General features: G+C 36.8%; 1 protein-coding gene across 1 annotated transcript in view; it reads left to right on the top strand.

The window, feature by feature from the left end:
- The window catches only part of LOC143228458 (ninein-like protein), a 118827-nt gene extending 101589 nt beyond the window's left edge, over positions 1-17238 (top strand). The window contains exons 8-14 of the mRNA XM_076459715.1: positions 461-576; positions 786-882; positions 1333-1425; positions 2989-3172; positions 12571-12648; positions 14322-15182; positions 16642-17238. Coding sequence (XP_076315830.1) covers positions 461-576; positions 786-882; positions 1333-1425; positions 2989-3172; positions 12571-12648; positions 14322-14881 — 1128 coding nt within the window. The 3' untranslated portion in view covers positions 14882-15182; positions 16642-17238. The remainder of the gene's footprint in view (positions 1-460; positions 577-785; positions 883-1332; positions 1426-2988; positions 3173-12570; positions 12649-14321; positions 15183-16641) is intronic.
- Positions 17239-18088: the final 850 nt, after the last annotated feature.

Here is an 18088-nt window from a genome sequence, read left to right as displayed (position 1 = left end):
GTTGAGACAGTCTTGATCAAAGTATGTTTTTAGTTTGCTGGTGTGGAATATGTGGAATTTAAAAGCCATGCTTTAGCTTCCTTGCATGGATCCAACCAGCCGACAGTTTGTTTGTTTTTAAAAATTAACAAATATTAATTGTCAGTCATACCTACATTGTAAAACTGACACAAAACAGTCAGTAATAGTGGCTGTGGTAGTTCATTCTCCATGTGAGTAAACAGTTTTGTAACATCAAGCAGGGCCTCACATGTAGTAAACAGTTTTGCAACATCAAGCAGGAACTCGCATGTAGAAAACAGTTTTTGCCTTATTCTTTTACGCAACAAATTATTCAAGTTTAATATATTTTGTTTCTTGTAGCTATTGTGCATAGATACCGGATCATATCTCTATGTAATAATGTAAATGAGTTACTACAGACTATCTAAGTTGTGAACATATTTAAACATCTCTACAGGAAAACTCTCGTCTTGAGTTTGAAGTTCAAGAAACATCAGAAAAATTCAGTGAAGCCAAGAAGTTAAATAATGCTCAACAGAAAGAAGTAGAGACTGTGGCAGAATTAAGAGAAAGGTAACTCCAACAAATGAAAACATGCTTAACTGTTTTTATTAATGTTACTACTCAATATCAAGTTATGAATCTAATTTCAAGCGTGCCTAAAATGGTCTACATGACTCGAAACATACACATGGTGTGTTTACTGTTTAAATGTTTCAGGTACAAAAACAAATTAAATTTATTTTAATTTTTTTCAATTTTTTAAAAAACATTATTCATAGTGCTCTACCACATGTAGTAACCAGTTTTTATGTTGCTTTATTTCTTCTATACACACCAGCTTTCTGTTCCAGTTTTCCTGTACTGTTTTTATCTCCAGTAAATCTTCTTTCTTTGTTTTTTAGTATTTATTTTTGGTTTTGTGATTTTGCTGAGTAGTACATTAGAAGTTTTATACTCCACCCGACCCCATTTAATTTTCACATGAAGTATATTATATTTTAACTAGAAGAGATCCACAAAAGACGTCTACTTATTTAAATATAGGATTTCAAGAATAATATAAAACAGTTTTAACAGCAGCCACATATATCTTGTGTCCATAATTTCACATGTCTTGGGCCTAACATTAATTAAATACTGACTATATTCTATAGAGGTAACTTAACACTATAACTTGTATATGTATTTTGCTTTAGTTCAGTTAAGGAAAAGCTTTACTATACTTGATATGATCAGTAAATGTTTGTAATGTTTTTCAGTCGCCTAACGTAGGCCTTTTTCAAAACTTTGGCAACTGAAAATTAAACTTCTGTCTTCTTCTCTCAGATTGCTGAATTGGAATCTGGTCGAGACTTACTTCAGGACCAGCAGTACCAATCCCTTCTCGAAGAATTGGAACAGTTTAAAAAACAAAACAAGGTATGATAAACCACTACAGGAGCAGTTAATTAATAGGAAATTTAAAAAGCAAAATGTGATGTAACATCAGATAAGTAACAGTAAATCAGATAAAAATCCTACAAGAAAGTTATCCATGTTGTTGAAAACTTCAGACGTGTTGTAACATTTGTTAATAAACATGTCGTTAAACTAAGATACAAACAAACAGTTAAGCCTAAGACTCTTTTGCTTTAGTAAAGTATTCTGAGTTAATACAAACAACTTAAATAAGGTTGTTTTTTTTAACTTCATTTTTTGTGCTGCTATCTTTTGGTACTGACGAATACTACTTGTTATTCTCTCAAAACAGGTTATCTTAGTTGTGTTTTCAATTTTGTAGTCCTGTCATAACACACACACACACACACATGAATTTCACTCTGTCTGTTCGTATCAACATACAGTAAATGTCACAGTTTGTTTGTAGTCTTATTAACGCACAGTAAATGTTAGTTAGTCTGTATTCTTATCAGCTTACAGTAAATGTTAGTTTGTCTGTATTCTTATCAGCTTACAGTAAATGTTAGTTTGTCTGTATTCTTATCAGCTTACAGTAAATGTTAGTTTGTCTGTATTCTTATCAGCTTACAGTAAATGTTACAGTTTGTTTGTAGACTTATCAGCTTACAGTAAATGTTACAGTATGTTCATAGTCTTGTCAGCTTACAGTAAATGTTAGTTTGTTTGTAGACTTATCAGCTTACAGTAAATGCTGTAGGATGTATTAACTTAAAGTAAATGTTACATACTAATTGTCTGTATTCTTGCCAACTTATAGTAAATGTTACAGTTTGACTATAGTCTTATCAGCTTACACTAAATCTTAGTTTTTTTTGTAGTCTTGCTGCCAGCTTACACTAAATCTTAGTTTTTTTTGTAGTCTTGCTGCCAACTTACACTAAATCTTAGTTTTTTTGTAGTCTTGCCAACTTACACTAAATACTATAAGGATATATTGCCTTACAGCAAGTGTTACACATTTTCTGTATACTTGTGACTGTTTACAAAAGAATTATGTTTCCCTTTTGAAATGTTAATAACTTGATTAATCATACAATGAATACAACAATATTCAATCATACAATGAATACAACAATATTCAATCTCAGGTAATTATTTTACAGTTAATAAAAGCTCATATCACTAGTGAGGAATGCAGTTTAATATTTTGACGTTTGTTTATAATGTTATTTTTATTAAGTTTATATATACATTCATTTTCTTCAGTGGTGTGTGTGCATGTCTATTTGGCTTATTCACAACTTACTTTTCCAGAAATTGAAATAATAAAATATGAATAATTATCAAAGGTATAATGTTTAATCTCTTAGAATATCTGTCTATTAATCTGTAGGGTGTAATTTGTACAAATATGTTTTTGAAGTGAAGGTGTATTTTTTAGAACCAATATATTCAGATAACAGGTACAGTATTTTGAACATATTCTTGTTTCAAAACAATTTAGTTGCAACTACAGTCTTGAGAAAGCACTTTCATTAATACACATACATATATATAGTTTTATATTTCTCATATCTTCAGGAGCTTCAAGACCACAATGATGAACTGAGCTTGGAATTGGAGAGTTTACGGCAACAGCTTGCCATGACGAATAGGCCGCAAGGAAAGCGTCACAAGCGTATAGGGTCTTGGCTATCAGATTACAGTAATAAAGGAGGTGCATCTGGCAGCCGATTGAAGAGACGTGGAAGTGGTTCTTCTACCGGTAACATTTTGACAGTCTCAACTTTCTCGGCTTATAGTAGTGTCACTAATGAGTAATGTTTGGAGAGAAATTATTACCAGTTTTGGCGCCATTCTCTCATGTTTTGCTATTTAGTTGCCACATAACTCTTAGCGTACAGGCTTGATCATTTTGACTGACTTTTAAATTATACATACTATAATTTTGAATGTGCCATTGTTAGCTTTTAGAAGACCATACATATCTGGCATACACACAAAAAGTCTGATGTTTTAGTGGAGTATTATCATTGAAGATTTGGCTGTGACTTTATGAAGTCATTATTGAGTTTGTCCAAATGGATGATGATTTTACGTGCTAATAATAAAACTTCTCATGTTTCATTTGTTTAACTTCTAAAACCTCCTAAATAAATATCGTAAGTTTAGTTTCTCCAGTAAGACTTTACTTTGATCTTACTTTTTCTACACTAATATTAACTGTAGGAACATCATCAAACAAATAAATGAAAAGTACAAATTACAAATTAGTTGTTTTTGGTAAAATGACTGTGGGTTTGAATAGACAATTAAAATTACTTATCCCTTGTTGTGGATGCCTGTATGTGGTGAGGAGACCTCCCCAGAAAAGGTTGTCTTTTCAGTTTACCTTGTCTGGGGTTTGAACGTCCACCCACATGTTTGCCTTGTGTGGCAAGCTATGAAGGGGAGAAAATGTTGTTCATGGTGGCTGAGGGATGGGTGTGACTCCAACACACCACTTTCATCTTGAATTCATGTAGATGGTGGCAAAGGGGTGCCCCCCATGGTCAATCAGGTGGTCCACTTGGGCTAGAATCGACCAAGTACCAGTGTTGGACATTCTAAATGGGTGTTGTGGACATCGTGTCTGGTGCTAGTGTTTGGGTATAGTGCTCACAAAACCCTGGCATTGCTGCAGTGTCCATGTTTGGCATTGTAGTGCATCTCCTCGTAGGGCTCCATGGTGGGTGGGGACAGTGGGCACTGAAATATATTCCATTTATTATGAATACCCTTATTCATGAAAAAAATACAAATGAAAAACAGATTATGAGGAAAGGACCACGCATGGACGACTCTGTTGCACCGTCAGTCAGATTCTGTACCTTGATTTCTGATCATGCATTTCTTATTCTAAAAATCATTAGGGCAAATGTCTCCATTTTTTTATTCAGAAGGGATTAGAAAGGCTTACAGACTCCCCTAAGTCAGTAAGGGGGATATGATCTAGAGACAGTTTGGTGGAAAAATCTTCACTACAGCATACTAACCTCCTCCTGAATTTGAAGAGTATCGAGGATATACCCTTCAAGGGTACTCCCCATACAACTTTAAATCCTTCCAGAAGAGTTAAAGTTGAGGGGGGTTTAAAAACATTCATGAGTCAGAGATCCTTGCTGGTTTCTCAAGCCAAGGTGTTTCTGTTGTGCACTGAATCTCCACTTGCAAGGACAGAGTAATGCTACCTCCTGCAAATGTAATTATTTTGATGTTCACCTGTCACTATCAAAGCAGGATACTTAAATTGTAAAGTTAGGCCAAATATTCCAAACATATTCTCCTATGTTTTCAGTGCCAAAGATTCAGACATTAAAGGACCTCTTGTCATGGATCTTCAACATATGCTCATTGTGGTGGCAAAACCCAAGGCATTTACGAATATAAACTTGAACCACTATATCAGTTACAGTGGTTCATACTCCTCGTACTCTCATTCTTGCCATAAGTGGGTGGAAGAGAAAGAGGTATAATGTTTGAAGACTGAAAGTAATATCTCTTATCCAGAGGCTCTGAAATTATTGTCCCCCACTCCATCTTGTACATATGCTGCTGCACTTCATTCCACTGCTATAGTGGGAGTGTAGATAGATCTCTATGTGCTTCCAACAGAGTCATTTTCCAATTGCCTCAAGAGTTTTTTGCCTTCTATGATTAAGAGAGTAGACAAGTCAATGTTTACTCCCATCTCTGTCCCCAACATTTTTTTCGGTAACTCCTTGGATCCACTTTCTTTGGCTCTAGGTTCTGATGTTTCCTCGGATCCATCTTCTTCTCCAACCCTGAGATGCAGAACAATTATCTGTTCATGCCCTCAGTCACTGAAATCTTCTTCTAGAGACCTGCCTACTTGACCCAGGTAAGGATCCATGGAGGTCGACAGACCTCCTTTCCAATAAAGAGAAGAGAATGGTTGAAAACAGAAGGGCTCTCTGTCCATTTCTCCTCCATGTAAATAGAAATGGCCACATTGATACATTGAAACTGTCGAGGTTTCCATCCTAATTTAGATGATATGAAGGCACTGATTGACTCCTCTCATCCTGTGTGTCTTTTCTTACAAGAAACATTTCTGAAACCTGTTGATACAGTCACCTTTTGGAAGTTTTCTTTGTACAGAAATGACAGGTTGTTTGATGGATAAGCGTATGGAGGGGTGCCACTGCTGGTCAGTTAGCACGTGCCCACCGTGTCTTTGCTACTTGACACACCCTTGGAAGCTGAAGCTATCCGTGTTTCTTTGGGTTGTTCTATCACTGTTTGTTCTCTCTGCTTGTCTCCTGGAGAGACCTATGATCAATTAGACCTTAATACTCTCATGGAACAGTTGACATCTTTTTTTTTAATCCTGAGGGACTTTAATGGACATAATCTCCTTTGGGGCAGTGCTGATACTGATGAGAGGGGTTGCTCCATGGAGCATATTCTCTCAACTCACTTTTCTCCCTTCTGTATCAGTGTTTATACTTATTTTCATGCACCTAGTCAGTCTTTTACTGTTATTGATTTCTTGGTCTGCTTCCCTTCACTATTCTCCCACTTTTCTATGGAGGTGGTTATTTACCTGTTGTTTTGAGGGAGATTGGCAGTCGTCAATGTCACCTGACCTGTGTGTCTTAGTGGAAGTTGTACCAAGCTAACTAGCCCTCTTTCACACTATCTTGGAACTTGATCCTGCCATCGATAGACTACTGAGTGGTAGCTGTTACTGACTGTATCATTCAGGCAGCTGTTCAATGTATTCCTTAAACCTCAACACTTTTTCCAGGGTATCTTCATCCATGATGGAATTTTGCCTGCCAGATGGCAAAGAAGGCTCAAAAACAGGCCTGGGATACCTTTCGTAGGTATCCCACACATTCAGCCTACATCTCTTTTCAGCAGGCTCATGCACATGTTTGGCAAGTAAGATGTCAAAACCAGAAGGAATCTTGAATTAAATTTACAACCAGTGTCTTTTACCACCAATTCCAAAGTCATATGGGATAAGATTCAGAAGGTCAATGGGCAGTATAATTCTGTCCCTCTTACAATCTTGCTCTCTCATGGCGATGAAGTTGTTGATGTTCAGAGCATCACTGATACTCTTGGTAAAAGTTTTTGCTGGGTATCTAGCACTTTTATTTCGTCCTCCATCTTCTTGGCCATCAAGACTCAACCAGACTCTTCCTAGCAGTATGTTGGTCAGACCTGATGATATACACTATGAGATGCTGCACTACATCTTTCCTGCTTCTCTTGCTGCTCTTTTATTTGTTTTTAATTGGATTTGGCAGGAGAATGTTTTTCCTGATGCATGGTGCCAGGTATTGTCCTACCTTTCTCTTTCTGGAAAGGATCTCAAGATTCCCTCAAACTACCATCCAGTTACTTTGATGGACTTTCTCATCTTGTTTGGTTCCTCAAATCAAACAGTCTCCTCTCACCCACCCAGTGTGGGCTCCAACAACAGTGATCCACCATGGACCACTTGATTTGACTTGAAATGTCATTCAAAGAAGCCTTTCATAAGTGACAGTATCTTATATCAGTATTCTTTAACCTCGATAAGACTTACAATACTATGTTTGAGTTGTGGCATTTTGTGAAACTTCAACTTATATGGGTTGCATGGCCATTTGCCCATTTTTATTAAAAATTTTTAATGGGCAGATGATTCCAAGTTCATGTGGATTTAACACTTTCCTGTTCTTTTCCTTTTTAACTTGGAGTCCCACAAGGCTGTGTCTTGAGTGTCATACTTTTTTTACATAAAGATTAATGCCATCACTGAACAACTCCTTCCTACTGTTGCAAACAGGCTCTATGTCAACGACTTTCACATCTCATGTCTGTTATCGAACATGAAGTTTATTGAGTGACAGCTACAGTGTGCCCCAGTCGTTTAGACCACAGCAAACAGTTTTAACTCTTCTCTCTCTAAAACTGTTTGCATGCACTTTTGCTGCCAGTGGGGTGCTCACCCCAATCTTGAACTCCATGTTGGTGAAGTTGTGCTTCTTATAGTCCCTGAGGCTGAGACCTTGAGGGATTATCTTTCAATGTAAACTGACCTTTGTACCACAGATCAAGCAGCAAAGACAAGTGTACAAGGGCACTGAACATCCTTCGTATCCTTTCTTCCACCTCTTGAGGAGTGGATTGATGTTATGTGCTAAAAAATCTTTTGTGCCCTCATTCAATTAAAACTTGACTATAGGTCTCTGGTTTATGGTTCTGCCATGACCTCGGCCTTGAATATGCTGTACCCCATTCATCATCAGGGGCTTCTGCTCTGCACTTCTTCAGTCCAGAGTTTGTGCTCAGTGTCTCATGAACCTCCCCCCTCAGTGTGGATTCCTGTAGGTGGTGAGGGGACCTCCCAGGGAAGGTCCTGTTCTTTCAGGTTATCTCCTCTGGGATCTAAACATCCACTCATGTGTTTGCCGTGTGTGGTGACCCGTGAAGGGGAGGAGAGGATCCTGGTGGTTGAGGGGTCCAACCCTAAAACACCACTTTGGCCTTGAGTTCCTGTAGACGGGTGCCTTTAGGTGGCCCCCTTGGGTCAATCGGCTGGTCCACTTGGGCTAGAGTCAACCAAGTACCAGTGTTGGAAGTTCTCAACTGGTGTTGTGGACATTGTGTCTGATGCTGGTGTTTGGGTATAGTGCTCACGAAACCCTGGCGTTGCTACAGTGTCCTTGCTTGACAGTGTAGTGCATCCCCTCGTAGGGCTCCATGGTGGGGGGGTCAGTGGGCAGTGAAATTTTCTTTCTTTCCTTTGGATTCTTCTATAAAAATTTTGAATAAAATAGTGAAAGAAACTGTCAACAGGTATATGACCACGTCTTGAAGACTGATCAGCAATCTTCAACATCTGTATTTCCAGTTGTACCTCATTTTCTCATCCTACATTCACTTTCAGAAAACCTTTAGGGCAAATCTCCCCCTTTTTTTCCAGACGGGGACTGGAGGGACTTGCTGGTTCTCCAAAGTCAGTAAAGAAGCTTCGATCTGGAGATATATTGTTTGAAACATCCACATCCCAACACAGTAAACTCCTTGAATTCAAAGGCAATTAGGGATGTACCTATTGAGGTTACACCTCATGCTACTTTGAATTCATCATGAGGAGTTTTTGTTGAGAGGGATTTGAAGAACATCCCTGAGTCGGAGATTCTCACTGGTTTCTCCACTCAAGTTGTTTCTGCAGTGAGGCACATCTCCACTCGCAAAGATGGAGCTACACTGCCACAAATACCCTCGTTTTAACATTTACTTCACCAAGTGCACCTGCCACCATCAAGGCAGGTTATCTAAATTGCTGGGTACGGTCGTACATTCCAAACCCTTTCCGATGTTTCCAATGTTAGAGGTACGGCCACTTAAAGATGTCATGTTGTGGTTCCCTGACATGTACTCATTGTGGTGACAAGGACCACAATGCCTGTGAGTGTGACACGGACCCACATTGTGTCAACTGCAGTGGTTGGAGGAAAAAGAGGTGCAGCGTTTGAAAACGACTCATAACATTAGTTATCCTGAGGCTCAGAAATTGCTGTCCACCACTTCATCTCGGACATATACTGCCGCACTTCTTTCCACAACTACAGTGGGAGTGCAAACAGATCTCTCTGTGTCTCCAAGAGAATCGTTCTCAAAATAAATGAAAAGTCTTTTGACCTCCATGGCTAAAAAAGTTGATGAATCAACTTCTACACCCATCTCTGTTCCTCCCATACATTCCAAAACCCCAAGATCCACATCCTTTGGTTCCAAATACAGGCATTTCTTTAGATACATCTTTCCAATTGCTTTGACGAGCTGTCTCTGTAAGACCTTAGAGAGGATGGTTAATGCTCGTCTTGTTTGGTTCTTCAAATCAAACAACCTCCTCTCGCCCACCCAGTGTGGGTTCCGACGACAGCACTCCACCATGGACCACCTAATTTGACTTGAAACATCAGTCAAAGATGCCTTTCTCAAATGACAACATCTTGTATCAATATTGAGAAGGCTTATGACACAACATGGAGGTATGGCATTTTTCGAGACCTCCATATATATGGGGTGTGTGGCCATTTACCCATGTTTATTGAAAATTTTTAACAAACAGGAGATTCTGAGTTTGTGTGGTTTCAACACTTTCCCGTGCTATTTTACAGGAACTTGGAGTCCCTCAGGGCTGTGTTCTGAGTGTCACACTTTTCAGTATAAAGACTAATGCTATCACAGAACAACTCCCTCTTTTTGTTGCAAATGGGCTCTAAGTCGGCAACTTTCACATCTCATGTCAGTCATCGAACATGAAGTATATTGAGCGGCAGCTACAGACTGCCCTAAATTGTTTACTGAAGTGGACCACAGAAAGCGGCTTTAACTTCTCTTTCTCTAAAACCGTTTGTCGCTAATGGGGTATTCATCTTGATACTGAACTCCATATTGATGAAGTTGTGCTACTTGTGGTCTTTGAGACAAAGTCTTTGGGGCTTATCTTTGACCATAAGCAGACCGTTTTACCACACATCAAGCAGCTACGGGCCAAATGTACAAGAGCACTGAACATCCTCTGTATTCTCTCTTCCACCACTTGGGAAGTGGATCAACGTTCTATGCTAAAGATATATCATGCTCTTATTTGATCGAAACTCAACCATGGATCACTGGTCTATGGCTCTGCCAGATCATCGGCCTTAAAGATACTGGACCCTATTCATCATTAAGGATTTTGGCTCTGCACTGGGGCTTTCCACACTTCCCCAATTCAGAGCTTATACATAGTGTCATGAACCTTCTTTGCACCTCAGCCATTTGCAACTGTCTTTACTATGTACTTCAAAACTTCATTTCTTACCAAAGCATCCCACCTGGGGTTGTGTTTTCCTTCCTCGGTGTGCCATACTTTTTTCAGAACATTGCTCCTTTTGGCCTTCATGTCCACATGCAATTGGATGGATTGGGTCTGTCCTTGGATAACATTGCAAAATCCACTGGTCAGCCCATCCCACTATGGCTTACTACAGTTCCCAAATGTGATCTTTCTTTAAGTCATCTGAGAAAAGCAGACACTCCCGATTGGAAATACCATCTTTTATTTACTGAACATCTTTCGAACAATCTTTCCATTCCAATTTATATGGATGGTTCCAAATCAGGTGACTCTGTGGGCTCTGCCATGGTTTGTTGCGGTTTGGTGGTTGCACTCAGAATCCTCTCTATAGCTTCTGTGTTTACTGCTGAACTGTATGCCATATCTCTTGCTCTGGATCATATTGAAGCTAAGCAGTACTCCAACTGCACTATTTATACTGACTCCTTTAGTTCTCTACTGGCCCTGGAATCACTTCATGTTGGTTCACACCATGTTCTCACTGATATTCAAAACCAACTGGCCCTTCTCATTTCTATCCAGTTTTTCTGGATCTCAGACCACATTGGTATTCGTGGGGAACGAGCTCGCCGACACCGCAGCTAAGTCTATCTGTTCTGGCACTGTCACCGCTGTGCCTGTTTCATACATAGAATATGGTCCTATATTCAAGGCTCGGCTCCATGCCAGCTGGCAGTCGACTTGGAGTGAGCAACACGTAAACAAGCTTTTCCAAATAAAACCCTATATTGGATTTTGGCCGTCTTGCTTCCCTAAGGATCGGAAGGAGGAAGTTGTTCTAACTAGACTACGCATTGGTCACAGTTTTTTAACTCATCATTTTCTTTTATCTGGAGCTGTTTCACCAGTGTGTAGTCTGTGTAACACTCAGATCACTGTAAGCCACATTTTACTTTTTTCCATCATTACAACTCTCAACAACGGCACTATTTTAAGCATGTTCTATCTCAAGGTTTGTCCATAACATTAGACAGTGTTATTGTTGATGGTGACACTGTCCACCTTGATAAAGTGTTTAGTTTTTCAATGGCCATTAAACCTTTTTTATTGTGGTTCCCTTTTAAGAGTCACAATCTCTCTAGTTCGATTTGAAATTAGAAAATGGCCGTAACATTACATAAGTCGACACAAGGACTGGGAAGGATAACTTCAGGTGACTAATGCTGCTGTTTGAACTACCCGTTAGTCGTCTTGGTGGGTTATTATTACACTTTGCTGCATGTCTTTTAACACTTTTTATTACTTTACCTTTTGATAATGGCTGTAATGACACATAACCCGGAACCAGGACTGGAAAGGCCAACTTCAGGTGACTGACGGTGGATCTTGTTACCTGTTAGTCTTCCTGGCAGGTTATGTTAATTATCATTATGCTACCGAAAGTCTTTACAACTTCTTTTACTCTGGTTTCTCTCTTAACATTGTAGACTAGATGTCCACATTGGTTTTATGCTATTTATGTTATTCAATGCTGTTTCGTTTTACCTTCATTTGCTTTTATGAATTTTACTACATTTACTTTTCCACCGGACATTTGGAGCAGATAGCCTAGCTGCTTTGTGCCATAAAACACTAAATCAACCCAACCAACCAACCATGAACCTCCACTGTTTGCAACTGTCTTTACCATATGCTTCAAAACTTCAATCCTACCACAGTACCCCACCTGGTGTTGTGTTTTCCTTTCTCAGTGCACCATGCTTTTCAGAACAGATGATCTTTCAGTGTTCCTTTTGGCCTTTGTATCCAGGCTCAGTTGGATCAATTGAGTCTGTCCTTGGATGGCATTACTGTGTCTGCTGGTCAGCCCCATCCCATCATGGTTTATTACAATCCCCAAGTCATCTGAGAAAGGTGGATACTCCTGATTGGAAGTACCATCTTCTATTTGTAGGACATCTTTCAAACCATCTTTCCATTCACATTTATACAGATGGTTTGAAATGACTCTGTGGGCTCTGCTATGGTTTGTTGTGGTTCCACACAGAATCCCCTCTACAGTTTTTGTGTTAATTGCCAAGTTGCATACCATTTTTCTTGCCCTGGATCACGTAGAAGCTAAGCAGTACTCAAATTACACTATTTATACTGACTAGTTTAGCTCTCTTGAAATATTTTATTAAATTTTACTAGTTTTAGAGAGATATCACAATTTAAGAGTAACTGTAGACTTTATTAAATCAAAGAAAGAGAAAAGTACATTTCTTAAACTGCAACACTATAAAAAATGTGTATGTTTCCTTGTCTTTCAGATGAAAATTCTGGAGATGATAGCCCCAAACTTGGTAAAGTAAGAAGAAGAATTCACCTGACACCAGAAGTTGAAGAAGGTAACACTGGTTATGTTCTCATTTTATTCAGTATGTCAAAGTTCAGTGATGTTTTTGGAGCTACTTACTATTTGTTCAGTTTAAGTTATTAAAATCCACCTTTTATGTTGAAGTTAGATCAAATGTTTTGACCCATGTGTACAGTAGAATAAACATTGTTTGAATAAAGATTAAAAATTATGTAAACTTCTCCAAGAATAACAAAGCCCAGCATTGCCAGATGGTTAAGGCACTCGACTCATAATCCGAGAGTTGCGGGTTTGAATCCCCGTCACACTAAACATGCTCACCCTTTCAGCCATGGGGGTGTTGTTATGTTATGATCAATTCTGCTATTCATTGGCAAAAGAGTAGCCCAAGAATTGACAGTCAGTGGTGATGACTAGCTGCCTTCCCTCTAGTTTTACACTGTTAAATTAGGGTTGGCTAGCAAAGATAGCCTGTGAGTAGTTTTGTGCAAAATTCGAAAGAAAACAAACCAAGAATAACTGCTGAAAATCTCTAATAAAAATTATAATAGGTTATCAGCTAAGTATTCTTGCTCTAGTGTTGTTTTCAGCCCTTAATTATAGAATTATTTTATTAATACAGAAATTCAGGAACAGTTAAGTAAAACAACAACACTTAAACATGTATTCTTGGACTTCTGTTAGACATCATTTTGTATTTTACTGTTATTGATGTGCAAGCTCTGAAGAAATATTAAGTTTTGATAGACTGCTTTCAGTTTTGAGTGTTTTAGAATTGTACTTAGAAAAAAACATTTTAACAGTTTTTATTTCAACAAGATATTGTTTCTAATCTGTTCCTACCTTTAGACAAAATTTGCAAGAAAGGAGTATAGGTAAGACTAAAATCCAACCAACTGACTGATTTTATGTGTGGTGTATTAGTACAGAATGTACTTTTGTTGTGTGGTGTATTAGTACAGAATGTACTTTGTTGTGTGGTGTATTAGTACAGAATGTACTTTTGTTGTGTGGTGTATTAGTACAGAATGTACTTTTTGTTGTGTGGTGTATTAGTACAGAATGTACTTTTGTTGTGTGGTGTATTAGTACAGAATGTACTTTTGTTGTGTGGTGTATTAGTACAGAATGTACTTTTGTTGTGTGGTGTATTAGTACAGAATGTACTTTTGTTGTGTGGTGTATTAGTACAGAATGTACTTTTGTTAGATTAAAGGTTTAGAAAGGTACATTTTTATCATATTATGATTTATGTATTTCACAATCCTTTTAAGATGTGTATTTTATGGTATTTTCAATGTTATAATTTACTGCTTTAAAGGTAAAAGATTTTTTTTTATTTGTTACTATAATCACATACTGTTAATATTTGTATAATGTTTTCCATTTTTAGGTCTAAAAGAACTTCATTTTTAAAACATAAACCTTTACATTATTGAACTAACTTATAATTTTTAACCAGAAATTGATGTCCCATGCAAGGTTACTAGGTTTAACACTATTCCTGAAAAATCTTAAATTTAAAATATTGGTACTTTAAACATCACAATTAGTAAACTGTGAGTTGTTTGTATGGTTTTCCTTCCATGTCTTTCAAAACTGCTACATTAGAAACTAACATCTATCAGTTTCTATTGGTGCTTAATCAAGTTTCTTTTTGGTCTGTGAATCTCTTGAAGTAATAATGTGTACATTTTTCATTAGGTTTATCAAGGATGCCATTTGAAGTGGACCAGATGAAAGAGAATCATGAAGAGGAAATGGAGAAATTAAAGAAAGACTATGAAAGAACTTTAACAGAAGTTGAAAATTCTTATAGAAATAGAATCACAGAACTGGAATCTCAACTCCTAAAACAAGCTGACCTGGTGAAGGATGACATGGACTTCAGTTTGGATGGTTCTGTCCAGATGGACACATTGGTACAGAGGTTGCAGGAAGAACTGGATGAACAACGAAATACTGTGGAAACTTTAAAAGTCCAGATGCAGCAACAGGTGGAAGAAGTGAAGAGGAAGTTTAAAGAGGAGATCCAAACCAAAGAAGAAATTCTTTCTAGGAAAGAAGATGAAATTAAAAGCATAAGGGCTCAGCTTACATCTCTGCTGAGTCAAAAAGACGAAGAGCTGAACAGACAAATTAAAATGAACAAACAGCTTGAAAGCCAGAAGCATGACCTGGAAAAGAAAATGGACAAAGTGACTTTAAGTTGCTTAGAAAAGAACAGACAGCAACATCTTGGGAAAGTTCAAAAAATAGCTTAAGTAGTCATGACATGGTAAAAAACTTTTCAAGTAACCCAAACACAATCAGCACAGATTTGAATTCAATCATTGACTCCCTAAGAACTCAGTTAAAGACTGATATACAGATACTGTTCAATTTGCCAAGTTCCAATCAGTGCCAGGCCACGGAGGAGACGAAAGTATAACAAACAAGTTTAATGATAAGCTAGATTGTCTCCTTTCGAAACACTCGAGACTTTACAGGGTCACCTGGAGACGAACTACTTTCAAGAGCAAGAGAACATGAAGCAAGAATATGAAGAGGAAATGAAACAACTTAGTAAGATATACTATCTTTATATTACTTATGAAACAACTTAGTAAGATATACTATCTTTATATTACTTATGAAACAACTTAGTAAGATATACTATCTTTATATTACTTATGAAACAACTTAGTAAGATATACTATCTTTATATTACTTATGAAACAACTTAGTAAGATATACTATCTTTATATTACTTATGAAACAACTTAGTAAGATATACTATCTTTATATTACTTATGAAACAACTTAGTAAGATATACTATCTTTATATTACTTATCAAACAACTTAGTAAGATATACTATCTTTATATTACTTATGAAACAACTTAGTAAGATATACTATCTTTATATTACTTGCACTCGACTGTAGTCATTTTATTTGTGGTACTATACTAAAAGTAATTTTTCCAATTATTTACTAATGAATATAAATATATTTTGTGCAATTCATGCTCTTGTATATCAAATTGAAAAAGATGCCATCCATTCTACAAATTTTCATCATGAATACTCTGCCTAAACAATCTATCAAAGAAAAATAATTGTTCCAAAAATTAAACTTGAAACAATGCATTAACAATGGGGAAAAAAAATTGTACTTTCACTGCTTTATAAGGTTAATTATTAACAACAGTTATGTTGTTACTTGTTTGGTTTTACGCCTTCCGTAACTAGGGATCACAAAGTTAAAATCATTTGAAGTATTGTGATGAAAGCATTGTGGATTAAGATACTCTGGAGGTATGTTTAGACTATTGTTATTTAAATCTGTGTTGTAACATGTATAGACTTAATTGTCTTGTGTCATTTGTGTCTTACTTCTACCTTCCATAAATAATTTAACTTTTGATTTGTGTGGGATAAACTGAACAAACTGAAATAAGTAATGTAACCATTTATTTTAGTAGTTAAATGAAGTTCCTAACTTCCTTTAAACATATGCATTTCAACTGATACTTGTGTATCTTGTTAATTTAACCTCTTATTAAAAAGATTAATATAGAGGACTATTCCTCATCCATTTATCACCCAACTCAGTCTTTAAGACAGGAAAATAAGAGGGCTATTGTTAGGAAATTCAAGAAAAATCAGAGTTAAATTATTAGTTTTCTTACAAGTTATATGATAGTTTCCAAACAGACTCTGGGGTGTCGGTATCTTTCATAACAGGTGTGTGTGTGTGTGTTTTGTTTTGGTAGTGGACTAATTGGTACTAGATGCTAGTTACACGGTTATATTTTCAATGAACAAGTAAATAAGTATAATACATAAAAGCATTGTTACTAACATCCATTAGTTTTCTCCTCAATGTTTATATTGTTAAAATGGTGATGGTATGTAAGATTGCACGTCTACTTAGTAATCATTTTAAAGTGCATGCTATTGTGTTGGCTGCCTGTAAACTTTGATGAAATAGATGGTGAAGGAGAAATTAACAAATCGAAACCTTACCCTAACCTACTTGTAGGACAAGAACACATGATGGAGCGGGTAGAAATGGAACTACAATATAAGGAGGAACTTGACAAACATCGTCATTTCCAATCACAAGACACAGAGGTTGGTAGTGAGGATTGTTAGCATGTCTGGTTGTGGTAGCTTCTTTGTATCAACTGTGAAGTATGGTGAGCAGGGGGTCAGGGAGCCTTAGGTTTAGTCTACTACAGAAAGATCGGTTTCCAAAGTATCATAGAAATAATCTGAGGTTTTGTACACTTCTTATCGATATAGATTAAACTTAGGTTTAGTCTACTACAGAAAGATTGGTTTCCAAAGTATCATAGAAATAATCTGAGGTTTTGTACATTTCTTATCGATATAGATTAAACTTAGAATTTTTTTGATCTACAGCTGTTCTTCCAGTAAAAGGTCATTTTTGTCATTTGTCCATTCATTTTTAATTTAAGAGAAAATGTGTTAAAGCAGATAAGTGGGAAGTTAAAATAAATAATTTTTCTGTGTTTCATTTTGTTTTTATTGTCAATGTTTTAGCTAAAGTTACAACTATCAGTTTGCTTGTAGAGGAGGTTTATTTCTGAGTAAATGTGTGGAATGAGGGTAGAAAGTATCGCATGAGTCAAAGTACTTGGTGGAGTAGAGTTACAACTAAAACAATGTATCATAGTTTATTTGTTGTTTATAAAACAATGTATCATAGTTTTTGTTGTTTATAAAACAATGTATCATAGTTTATTTGTTGTTTATAAAACAATGTATCATAGTTTTTGTTGTTTATAAAACAATGTATCATAGTTTATTTGTTGTTTATAAAACAATGTATCATAGTTTTTGTTGTTTATAAAACAATGTATCATAGTTTATTTGTTGTTTATAAAACAATGTATCATAGTTTATTTGTTGTTTATAAAACAATGTATCATAGTTTTTGTTGTTTATAAAACAATGTATCATAGTTTATTTGTTGTTTATAAAACAATGTATCATAGTTGGCTTCCAACGTTGCTGGAAAGGCAAGAAAAGGATATCCCACAGGAGACATTTTTTATACGACACAGTGAGGACAGGTTTCATCATGATCTGGGCTACCCTTCCATGGAACAATGGAGCTTCAGGCTGGTGTCACAAGCAGCTGGCACATTGGCATGTTGGAGAGAGCATAGTCACTGAAGGCCCCAGGAAATGACTGATCTTCAGTACAGCTGCAACCACAATGCCCGCAGGTGCTGTTTTCATGGTGTAACAGATTCTTTGGACCATCCAGCGTGTTCCCGAACTGAACCCCATTGAAAATGTTTGTGAGTGGATGGCGGGAAGTCTATAGAAATGGACGTAATTTCAAACAATGTCATGATCTTCGTGAGTCATCTTCACCACTTGAATAACATTCCAGCCAGCCTTCAAACGCCTCGATGCCAAAGAGAATGTTTGAAGTTATTCGCAATGTGGTGCAATCC

This window comes from Tachypleus tridentatus, chromosome 10 (genome assembly GCF_004210375.1).
Source record: "Tachypleus tridentatus isolate NWPU-2018 chromosome 10, ASM421037v1, whole genome shotgun sequence".
In the NCBI taxonomy this organism is placed as follows: Eukaryota; Metazoa; Arthropoda; class Merostomata; order Xiphosura; family Limulidae; genus Tachypleus; species Tachypleus tridentatus.
This window is presented reverse-complemented; position numbering and strand designations above follow the sequence as displayed.